Source organism: Zingiber officinale, chromosome 8A, assembly GCF_018446385.1.
Source record: "Zingiber officinale cultivar Zhangliang chromosome 8A, Zo_v1.1, whole genome shotgun sequence".
NCBI lineage: Eukaryota > Viridiplantae > Streptophyta > Magnoliopsida > Zingiberales > Zingiberaceae > Zingiber > Zingiber officinale.
The window spans coordinates 116,270,149-116,283,205 of NC_056000.1; the positions used below are offsets into that span (position 1 = coordinate 116,270,149).

The window sequence follows — 13,057 nt, forward strand, 5'->3', positions numbered from 1 at the left end:
TAAATAAAGTAACAAAAATAAGTGGATTCGTGCTAACAAAAATAAATTTGCTAAAAATAAAAGTATGTAAAGCTAATGAAACAATTATTCATCGTACAACTTGAAAATAAAATGACAGCAAGACACATTTCAAAGGCAATTGCATAGTTCTTTAAGCAAGATGTAACTTGAAATGATAAGCACACTTCAATCATATGAGCCGTTATAAGATTTTGAGATGTATATTTGATTTATTGCAATGCAAGAAGCCAACATCCACCTTATCCACTAATTTCTACAAAAAGGTCATACATTGACCCTAGGTGCCCCACATAGCCACCTTATAGCCATCTATAGAGAGGTAAATCAAGAAACTGAGCAGGCCATTACATGGGAGGGTATTTCTGCCGGCTTCGTCGGGAATTGACCCTTGCCCATTTTTGCAAATCTACCATACGGTGACCAACTCGACTATGCCTTGGGGGCATGAGTGATCCACTAATTGATTGCACACCAATTGGTGAATTTCGGCCTAAATAGTGTGCCCAATTGACCCAACATGTTTAGGTGAACTTGTGCTTCAGATTGGTATGAATAACATCATCTAAATGTCCAATATTTCGTGATTAACTTGGGTTGTTATAACGTAAGAGTCACAACTGAATGAAAGGGTGTGAGTGGTAATTAAGTGTCTAGATTGAGGTTTAGATTCACTTTCAATTTAATTAGGAATTCACAACATGCAACATGCTATTTATCAACCTCCAAACATCATTATTCTTCTTCCTTGCTAATGAAACATCAAATACTGAATTTTTGCACTACACTCTATTGAGCAGATTTCAACAACCTTGCCTCCAAGTCAGGTGGATCTTTGGATTCATCCTTGGCAATGCAAGTTGAATAACAATGGATGATTTTGTTGTATCCTAAAGGAATTCACTATACCCCCAATCACATACTATTGGTGGTGGGGCCGAATTAAGCCTTAAGGAAAGCTACTACGCTAATTGAAATTGTTGATTACTACGAATCAACAAATAATTATTTTAATCTTGCAACAATTTAAAAGACCTATATGTTTAAAGGGGGAAAAAAAGTTTTGTAAATACAATAACAATAGCTAAGCAATTATCTAATTAAGTGACGTTGGCTATATAGATTCTCCAATGCCATCGGGCTAGATCCCCTATTATATTATCATCTATATTTAAGTGAATTTTATCTTGTTTTATTGGTGCTTACCAAGTCTTCCGTAATCTTACTCTTCCTTGATTGTCTAACTAGGACATTTATTAAATGCCTAAATACATATTCATACCATTTTAAATACGTCTCTTGGAGTTTTTCCTCAATAGATGTAACCCGACTTTCTATTCTCATTTTTTTTCTTGTACATCCTTATATGTCCGCATATCTATCTTAAGATTTTATCTCTACGACTCATCTTCTACTCGTATGCTCGCTTCATAGCTCAATATTTAACTCTGTATAATATAGCAAGTCAAACTGATATTTTGTAGAACTTTTCTTTTGTGGAAAATCAATCTTGGCAGATTTATTACAGATTTATTATTTATTATAGATTTGATTTTATTTGATTTGTCCTATTGATTCCTTAAATAGGAGTATGCGACTTGTATTTAGAGGATACACGAATATTGAAATAGAGAAATATTTTTCTTGAAAACTTTCATGGTATTAGAGCCACCCTAACCCTAAATCTAGTTCTGCCCAGCCATCACCTCCTACTTCCATCTCTTTCGACCATAACATCTCTTCCTACAGTTAATCATGTCGGACTTCGAGCAGATTGCAGCAAGCTCTACTCCAAATCTCCCCACAATGTTGCAATTCCCAATTCAACCAAAAACTGGCTCAATACAAACTGAATGACCACAATTATCTTCCGTGGTCATAATCTATAATGATGTTCATCAGCGGGCTAGGAAAAGATGATTATCTCTAAGGTGTTCCAAAACTAGGAATAAGCAATCCGGAGTATCGAGTCTAGAGAGCCAAAAACAATCTAGTTATGTCATGGCTAATCAGTTCTATGAATGTAGAAATTGGTGAGATTTTTTTGTTGCTAACAACAACCCAAGATATATGGGAGGCGGTTTGGGATACTTTGCCAGTCAACATTGTTGAATTATTTCACATTGAAAACACTCTCCAAGATTTCAAGCAAGGATAGTGACAACTTATTTCACAACTCTCACTGACTATTAGTAATAGGTGGATCTCTTTGAAACCTATAACTGGAAATGTTTCCAAGATCAAATATATTTTAAGAAATTTGTGGAGAACAAGAGAATTTTTAAGTTTCTGATGTGACTTGAGGAGTCCCTAGATGTAGTAAGGGGCAAAACCCCGGCACAAAACAACTGTCAAGTCTTAGGGAGGCATTTTCAGAAGTTTGAAGGGAAGAAAGTCGTATGCGGGTAATGTTGGGACATCCAAATCCTGAAATTCAACCTCTCAAGTCAACTTAAGCAAGTGCTTCAACTGCCTGGAATCCCACTTACAACATAAAAAAGGGGCATCCTTGGTTTGACTACTGTCAAAAGTAAGGACACACTAAAGACAATTGTTGGAAGCTTCATGGGAAACCAAGATATCGAAGGTCCTCCTATGTCCACGAAGCAAGGAAAAATTATATATGACTAACTTAGTTCCTTTCTCTAAGGAACAACTTGATATTCTTCAACAACTTAGTTCCATTCAGAAGGCAAACATACCGCATCCATCAACAATGCATACATCTCCCCACTCCTCTTGGATTGTGGATTCTGGCGCTTCAGAGCACATGATAAGTGATAGATTATTTTTCTCCACTTTTTTATTAATTGACAAACCTCAATCAGTGCGTATAGCAAATGGGACATATGTAAAAGCGGTTAGGACAGGAACCATTCATCTCTCAAGCACATTAAATCTCTATGTTGTGCTATTTGTTCCCGACCTTGATTGTAATCTTGTGTCTGTTAGTAGATTAAATAAGGATCTCAGATGTGAGACTAAATTTTTGTCTAACTCTTATGCATTTCAGGACTTGAGCACTAGGTAGACGATTGACAATGCTAAGTGTCATACAAGCCTTTACTTTTTGAATGCATATCTACCCTCATGTCATTTGGTTAGTCAAAAATATTAGTTGAGTCCTAGTGATCATTGTCAGTCCAATAAAGAAAGTGATATTATGATGTGACACTTTCGACTTGGTCATCCTAATTTTTCATATCTATGGTATTTGTTTCCCTCACTCTTTATTATTAAAAACCCAAGTTTGTTTCAAGTTTGTCAACTTGCAAAACATACTTGAAACACTTACTCTCCCGAACTATATAAGCCCATGCATCCTTTTTCTCTCATCCATGGTGACATCTGAGGATCATTTTGTACTTTGAGTCTCACATGCTCAAAGTGGTTCCTCCTCTTGGTTAGCGATCACACTAGACTATGTTGGGCATTCCTAATGAAAGACAAATTAGAAGCTAACTTCATGTCATGGCCAAAAATCAATTCAAAGTTAATATTTAAATACTCAAGACCGACAATGCCAAAGATTTTTTTCAATTATGATCTTTGCTCATATCTCAAATATCATGGAATTGTCCAACAAAACTCCTGTGTTGATATACCACAACAAAATGGTGTGGCTAAAAGGAAAAATCATCACATTCTTGAGGTGGTCTGATCCTTACTATTTCAAACTAATGTCCCAACAACTTTTTTTTTTTGGGAGAAGTAATCCTCACTTCTACATACCTTATCAATCGTCTGCCTTCTCGAGTCCTCAAATACCACATTCCATTGCAGGCACTACAAAACATATTTCCCCAATGTCACCGTATCTCCAACTTTCCTCTCAAACTCTTTGGTTGTACAACTTTTATACACATTCATCCTCAATATCGAGGCAGGCTTGATGCTCGGGCTATAAATGCATCTTTCTTGGTTATTCCTCTAATAAAAAAGGATACAAATGTTATTCATCGGTCACTAAAAAGTTCTACAATACTGTGAATATTATGTTCTTTGAAACTATCCCTTACTACTATAATACTACAATTTAGGGGGAGAACAATACCAATGAATTGCAATATTAGGAGTGGGCATCCCTTATTGAGCCATCATCATTGGAGTCATCTATTCAGCCTTTCTCAAAAACTAGTGATTCACCATCGCCAAACATTAATAGTCACCCTCCTCCTGAAAGAAGGGCATGTACGCCACGAGAATTCCCCAAGCCAAGTTGAACCTGAATGCAATAGGAGACAATAGATTGTCCATAGTTGGATCTACATTAAATCTACCAATTACACACAAGAAAGGTATAAGATCCTGCACTCAACACCCTCTTCATAGTTGCATCTCCCACGTGAATCTATCGCCATCATTTCATGCATTTGTGACTTCTTTAGACAAAATCAATATTCCTAACTCTGTGTTTGAAACTCTTAAAGTTCCTAAATGGAATAAGGCAACTCTCGAGGAGTATAATGCACTAGAAAAGAATACCACATGGGTGATAACAAAGCTACCACAAGGAAAGAAAATTGTGCGGTGTAGATGACTATTCTCAGTTAAACAAAATGCAGATGGAACCATAGATAGGTACAAAGCACGCCTAGAGGCAAAAGGATATACTCAATCATATGGTTTTGATTATCAGGAGATCTTTGCACCAGTAGATAAATTCAACATAGTTCATGTTCTACTGTCCATTGCTTCCAACTTGGAGTGACAACTCCGTCAACTCAATGTTAAAAATGTTTTCCTTAATGGAGACTTGACTAAAGAAGTATGCGTGGACATCCCAACTGGTTTTGAGACGAGTGATACACATGGAAAAGTATGTAAACTCAAAAAGGCTGGGCTGAAAGGATCACAAGAGCATGGTTTGACAGATTCACAAAAGTCTTAAAGAATGATGGATACTCTCAGTCACAAGCCGATCACACTTGTTCATGAAGTATTTCTCAGATGGAAAAAACACAATTCTAATTGTGTATGTTTGATGCATTGTCCTTATATGAAATCATGGTGATGAAATTAGAAGACTCAAGTCTCTCATGTCCAAAGAATTCAAGATCAAAGACTTGGGACACTTAAAGTATTTCTTTGGAATGGAGGTAGCACGAAGCAACAAAGGCATATCTATTTCCCAACACAAATATGTTCTTGGTCTGTTGTGTGAAACCGGAATGAGTGGGTGCAAGCCAGTTGAAACCCCTGTGGATCCTAATATGAAGTTTATGCCTAGAACTGATGAATTAACAATGGATAAGGGGCAATACTAGCAGTTAGTAGGTAAGCTGATTTACCTAACCCATACACGTCCGGACATAAGTTTCTCAGTGAGTCGAGTGAGTCAGTTTATGAGTAATCCATCTATAAATCAAATGGAGGCAGTGAATCATATATTGAAATACCTAAAGAAAGATCCAGGGAAGGGTCATATGTTCAAGAAATTAGGTAGCATATCTTTAGAAGTATATACTGAAGTTGATTCAGTATGATCCCCAAATGATAAATAGTCTACATCAGGATATTGCTCTTTCGCATGGGGAAACCTAATGACATGGAGAAGCAAGAAACAAATTGTGGTTGCTATAAGCAGTGCAAAAGTTGAGTTTAGAGCACTAGCCTTAGGTATTTGCAAGGGGATATGGCTAGAGTGGCTGCTAAATGATATCAAAATTGAAACATCAGACCCTATTCAAATTGTATGTGACAACCAATCAGCTATCGCAATTGCCAGGAATTCTGTCCACCATGATCGTACCCTATGTTACATGGATACAGATACGGGTATCGTATCGGATACAACACGGATATGACGATACGAAAAATTTTAACAATATAAGAGACGATACGGCTAGGATATGACGATTATTAAAAAATAAAAAAATATTATATATATTTAGAGCTAATATTTCTAATTTGCTAAAACTTATAAAGTTAAAAATTTTTAGCGCTTTACCTTGGATTCAAAGAATGCGTCAAACAAGGAAGAGGTGTATTGCTTTTATTCCATCACTCCACTAGAATATTATGAACAACCTCGTAAAACTTTGAATCTCCACTATGAGGCCTCTTTGAGATAGCAACTCTTATTTTTTCTATCATTTCATCCCGCCACTCATAGACTAAATGAAGACAAGGTTGATCAGTGTCTACTCTCCTTAGCATTTCATAAATTGGACTTGTGAAAGCAAGTATATAATCAATTTTTTCCCAAAATTGATCATCCAATATCTTGTACTTCACTACTCTAGCCTTCACTACATAATCCTCCTTGTACAGATCCCATCTTTCACTAATCACCATGTTTTGAAGACATTTCTTGATTTGTCTGAACCTTTTAAGCATAATGATCGTGGAAGCAAATCGAGTATCTGCAAGTGATAGTATCTTCAAGTTTGAGTTATCGTTGAACATTGATAATCTCATATTGTGATTCATGATAAAATTCTTGATCATTGAAGCATCATTTGCTACTTCTGCTGTCCACTTGCACTCGTCAAAGTCTTCTTTGTCTTGTAGAGAGTCTGTTGGTGCAAAAATATTCTTCAAAGCGAGATTCAATGTGTGCACAACGCAAGGAGTCCAAAATATGTGTGGGTACTTTGCCTCAATGAGTAACCCGAGCAGCTTTGCAAACAGGAGCATTATCGGTGACCACTTGGACAACATTTTGATGCCCCACTTCATTTATGGCATTAATGAGCAACTTAGAGATGAAGCTTTATCCTTGTACTCACCTTCACAATTTATCGCTTTCAAAAACATAGGACCACTTTCACACACAACCATGATATTAATTAGCGGTCTTCTTTGCACATTCGACCACCCATCACTACAAATACTAACTCCCTTTTGTTTCCAAGCAGTTTTTGTTGGCTCCAAAAGCTTTCCAATATGAGCTTTTTCTTTTTGAAGAAGTGAAGTTCTCAATAAATTATATCCAGGTGGAAGATAACCTGGAATTATTCATTGAATAGCCAAACTGAAAGCACGAACATAATGAGGATTCCTAGCAATATTGAAAGATAATCCCCCGGTGTAAAATAACCTTGCAATTTCAGCGTGGAGCTCATCTCTGGCATTCAAGTTAAAAGTTTTTTCAAGCAGACCAAGTGGTCCTTTCATCTTCTTTGTTGGATCATAATTTTGCAAAATAGTGAAATACCACTAGAACAAAATAAGGATTTTGAAGCCATATTTGATGATGCAGATGATGAGGCAACGCAATTTTTTTCTGTTTAGAATTCTTCTTTCTCAATTTAGCATCATCAATAAGTTGTTGCATACGCTTTATTTGATCCATTGTAACAGCCGTACAACTTGCAATTCCAGCACCTTTTTGTTTTAACAGGTGTGCTTTCACCCTTGAATATGATCCTTTGCACACTTTATTACATATATTACATGACCAAGTGACATTTCCTCCTCCAACTACCTTTTCCACCTTGGTTACAAATTTCCACTAAGGAGAATAATCATCAACATCCTCTTGTGTTCTCTCATTTTGAAAACTTTCCATAGGAAATAGGTTGAAAATAACAATTAAGAAGCTGCGGAGAGGGGCCTATTGTTAAACTTACCAAAAGCAAAAACAAATTCGTGATCTTAGAAGAAAAAACAAAAAGTAAACTTACCAGAAAGAGGGTAGCGACGGGAAGTAGCGGTGGGCTTCTACAAGCAACGGCGGGCTTTTGCGAGAAGCGGTGGGTTGCTGTTGAGCAGGGGCGGGTTTCTGCGAGTAGCGGCAGGTGATGGAGAGAGGCGGAGAGTGTAGGCAAGCGGCGGAGAGCGCTAGCGAACCGCGGAGAGCGCAGGTGAGCAGCAGAGAGTGCAGGCGATGGCGGCGCAAGCGACGATTGCGATGAAGGAAGGTCGTGTCTCGATGAAAAAGAGAATCAGGAGCAGGGAGAGTAATTTAGGATTTTTTTTTTCATTTGAATAAATGTCCTCATAATTTTATTATTTTTCAATTTTACCCTCGAAATTTTTAATTTTTTTGCAATAGAGCCTAAACGTGTTCGGAAACGTGCCCCATCTGTGTCTTAGTTGTATCTGACTGGTCAAAATTGTAAAAAGTCAATGACACGGTTTTAGCCGTGTTCGACACGCGTATTTGCGTTTCATGTCCGTGTCCATATCGTGTCCGTGTTCGACACTTCTAAAAAAGTATTTTTGGAAGTGTTCATGCTACACTGATTGTACCAAACATGTGGAGATTGATCGGTATTTCATCAATGAGAAAATTGAAGATAAGTCAATCACCTTTAACTACATTTCATCAAAGCATCAAGCAGCTGACATCCTAACCAAGGCCTTGTTCAGACATAATCTAAGCAAGATGAACACGATCAGGGTTACGAAACATCTACGACCTAGTTTGAGAGGAGTGTGGAAAATCTATCTTGGCAGTAAAATCAATCTTGGTAGATTTATTAGAGATTTATTATTTATTGTAGATTTGATTTGCTGTAATTAATTAGGAGATTTTGATTCTTTAAGTAGGAGTATGTGACTTGTATATAGAGGATACATGGATATTGAAATAAAGTAATATATTTTCTTGAAAAGTTTCACCTTTAAGTTTTAAAGATACCTTATGATCACAAAGAACATTTGACGCCTTCCTTCATTCAAACCATCTTGCTAATATTTTATGTAAAGCATCTTTATTAAATCCCTTCATCCTTTTGCAAAAACGATTTTAGATACATCAAACTTTTAAGTACAAGTCTCTCGTCATCTCCTATCTTAATAATTGTCTTATTACGTCTACTTATTACTAAACTTAAAATTTATATATTTTGTCTCTACTGAACTAAGCCTAAAACCTTTTAACTTCCGGCTCACACATTATAACTAAAATAATGTCATTTGCAAACATGCACCATGGTAACTTATCTTGGACATGTCTAGTGGGTTCTTCCATAACTAGTGTTAAAAGATATAGACTTAGAGTTGATACTTGATGTTGCCCTATTTTTATAGGAAATGCTTCGGTTAATACGTATGAAATATTCACTCTTGTCATTACATCATCATGTATTGCTTTAATTGTCTTAATATATGCTACACTAATACCTCTTCTAGAATTCTTCATATAATTTTCTTTGGGACTTTGTCATGAACTTTTTTCTAGGTTAATGAATATCAGTTGTAAGTTTTATTTTGCTTGATACTTTTTAATTAGTTGTCTAAAAAGATGTATAACTTTTACCGTCAACTTTTAAGGCATGAATTCAAATTAATTTTAGTCACGATCTCCTTCCTTAATCTTTTATTATTTTTCCTCCAAGTTTCAAGGTATGCTTCATTAGCTTAATGCTTCTGTAATTGTTTTTATATAGGAGAACTAAAGTACTTACCCTCCATTAATGAGACCTTTTTTTTTAATATAAGGTTGAATAATTTCGTAAGTCATTCAATATCGTGTTTCCCTAGTCACTTCCATACCTCTATTAGAATATCGTCTGGTCCGGTCCAATCCAACTGCTTTTTCATTTTTTATCCCATTTAGTGCTTGTTTTACTTCTGAAATTTGAATTCTTCGATAAAAATTTAAATTTTTATACTCCTTAACTTACTTTAATTTCCTAAGCTAAGTTGGTCACCTAACTCTTTATTTAAATGTTGATAAAAATATTTCATTCATCGCTCCTTTATTTCCTCATCCTTCACTATTACCCTATGGGATTCATCTTTAATATATTTTATTTGGATAATATCCTTTATTTTCTTTTCTCTCGCTTTAACTATTCTATAGATGTCTATTTGACCTTCTTTTATATCAAGCTGTCGATATAAGCATTGGAAATCTTTATTCTTGTTGCACTTATTGCTTTTTTAGCTTCGTTTTTGGCTACTGCATGAGTTTTCTTCATTCTTGCAAGTATACGGTAACTTATAAGTTGTTTTTTCCCTTCAATTTCACTTTTTGGTGGTGCATATCCTCTTGGCTCACTGAGTATGTCTTGGCCACTATTTTTAAAATTTTATGTCATCTTATCCCATGTTGTATTTTCATTTTTCACAATACTTGTGTTGTTATCCTCTCCTTAAAGATAATTTGTTTCCCATAATATAACTTCCACTACTTGGTCCTAGGAGCTATGCAGATTTTTCTTCTACTGATGTTATGCTCGAGGCACGTATCCACTAATCTATGTTGGGTGGTTAAGAATTCTCTATGAATGACCTTGCAATCTTTATATATTTTTCTACCCCTCTTTTTACTATAAGAAAGTCAATTTACAACTTATTGTTCCCACTTTTGGAAGTAACTAAGTGTTTTTTCTCTTTTTGAAAAATGTATTAGCATTTATAAGTTCATATGTTATCACGAAATTCAATATAACTTTTTCTTCTTTATTTCTTTTTTTGAAACATCAGAAACAATCTCTTGCAAAGTAGGGTAAGGTTGCAAACACTAGACCCTTTCTTGGGACCTTGCATTGGCAGGAGCTTCATGCACTGGGCAACCGTTTGTGCTTGAATTTCTGATTTCTTTTTTCGAAACTATAGCCCTCATGCACCTTATTATATTCTTCATTTCTTACTCTTACATGCTTATTTAGATCTCCTTTTGTAAAAATCATCGGAATTTTTTGTATTATCTCATCTAAGTTTCTCAAAACCTATGTTTAACGTTTTCATCTAATCCTACTTAAAGTGCATATATGTTAATTTCATTAATAGTTTATTTTGCTACCACTAATTTGAAAGTTATAATCTTATCTTCCTTCCTAACTACTTCTACTACTTCTCTTTTAGCAAACTATTTACAATAATACATACTTTATTGCTCGTTTTACTTTTTCCGAGGTACCATAATTTAAAACTTGAGTTCTCTATCATCTTAGTATTTCCTCTACTCATATCTACTATCTTTATTGCTTTGCCGATGAGTGTTTCTATGTCCCATGTTTCTAATTTAAGACAATTCAATGTAAGGTGTGAGAACTTTTGCATATTTAATACTGTGTCTAAGTTTTCGTAAAGATGTAGCAGTCCTTGCCAAAACTTGCAGTCAAACCTTGCAGCGCATTCCTTCCAAAGTAACAACTTAGCATTAGTGTAATAATTTGATGGATCCACACATAATATTTGTCTATGTTTTAACATTGGTTGGCAACCTAATGCAATCCTTGTTTATTCGTGCTTGAGACCGGCTATGACAACTGTGGGAGGATTTAAAAAATAATAATAATAAACAAGGATTGAAGAATGAAGGGAGAAAACTGGTGCTAGAAAAATAAACACCACGTTTTCTGTAAACATACAATCATCAGAAGGTATGTACTTTAATGAATTGCACTCTCCAGGAAATAAAGGCCGCACAATCTTCCTTCAGTAGGCTGCCATGCATTCCCCTATTTGTTTAATTCCCCTTGTGTGTTGTATTACGTTGCAAGTGACCTTATTTTAATTTCAGTGTTATAAGTTACAGTTCTGTTGTATAAAAGTAAATATTCTTCAGAAGATTATTGTTGTAACAAGTACTGATCAGATTTCTTCTATCAAAAAGAAAAAAGGGTGGTCAGGTCCCCAGCAAGTTTCCTTTATTCAGATGTTTGGTGAGGCCCAATACTCAGATGTTGAACTGATTGGATATTATTCAAAGCACCATCAAGTTGTCTCTTTTATATGGGCTGTATGCAGATCCATAGTTCCTGTATCACTGCTTGGGAACTCTTCTTGTTGGAGAGCTTTACAGAAAAACATTTCAAAGTTTGTTGAATCTCACAGATACGAGACCTTTCATCTGAAACAATGTGTTGATAGAGTTAAAATATCTTCTTACCCTTTTTTATCAAAAGTTCTTTCTTCTCAGTGCTTTTGTAGTGGTAACAGTACATCTGATTCTAGTGAATGTGAAAGAATAACAGACAGGGAAAGTAACAATTCAAAAGGGATGGCGGTTGGAAATCTTTTCCTAAGTTGGATTCGTTGGTTTTTTTCAGAAATAATTGTGCCTGTCATCGCTGCCAACTTTTATGTTACTGAAAGGGAGTCCAGAAAATATGAGTTATTCTATTATCCTATGCCAGTTTGGAAAAAATTAATTGGACAAACCATTACTTCTTTGGTTGGTGAGAAGTTTGAGCTAGCAGATGAGGCGTTTATTAAGCGTATCATTGGTAAAAGATCATTTGGTTTCTCGAAAGCTAGGTTTGTTCCAAAAAGTAAATGTTTGAGAACTTTGGCAAATCTAAAATCATCATCCAAAGTAAAACATTCTAGACATCCTAAGTTCCTCCTTAATGCTATCAAACAAACAGCAGCAACACAGCAGAAAAATAGGTTTTGTCATGAAACAGAAATTCAGTATAATTCTGTGAATTCTGTGCTTAAAGATGCACTCTCAATTTTGAGAGAAGTGATGGCTGAGAACCCAGAAAAATTAGGATGCTCTGTATTCAATTATAATGATGTCTATCGAAAAATTTGCCATTTCTTAACTGAAGTAAAACTTAGATCACAAAAAACACTTCAAATTTATGTTGTTGTTGTTGATGTATTAAAGGCATTTGATTCCATTGACCAGGAGAAGCTATTGAGCATATTAGAGAATATTATTGGCAGCAATGAGTATGTTATGAGAAAACATGCAAAGATATGCTATCAGAAGAAATCTTTAAGGGTCCTTTATAAGAACATTCCTTATGGCAGCAGTTGCACTTCTGTGGTTGATCCTTCTGCTCAAATATCCTCATACAGCAATATTTTGGTAGATCAGGTACTTTATTTTGCATTTTTCTGTTCTGGATTGATTATATAAATAGTATGACCTCATGTATTTCTCATAAGTCATGTAATCTTTTACTTTCCTGTTTTGTTTTATCACTTATAGATTTTTTTCCATAGCTTCTTCTTCTAGTCTACAATATTTGTGTGTTTGATATAATTCTGTTGCTAGAACTCGAAGTGTTATAATTACGAGTCATCTTCTAGCAAAAGCATGCACTTTTATCAGAAGACTATACTAATTTCTTTTGTTAGACTCTGTTATTTGTTTTTTGTATACTTTTTTAATAAAGAAGACCATATA

The 13,057-nt window shown here is 35.2% G+C and overlaps 1 protein-coding gene across 1 annotated transcript in view; it reads left to right on the forward strand.

The window, feature by feature from the left end:
• Window positions 1-13,057, forward strand: part of LOC122010032 (telomerase reverse transcriptase-like) — a 36,317-nt gene that overhangs the window by 20,082 nt on the left and 3,178 nt on the right. Inside the window, exon 9 of the mRNA XM_042566396.1 lies at window positions 11,534-12,745. Within this exon, the coding sequence (XP_042422330.1) occupies window positions 11,534-12,745 (1,212 nt within the window). The remainder of the gene's footprint in view (window positions 1-11,533; window positions 12,746-13,057) is intronic.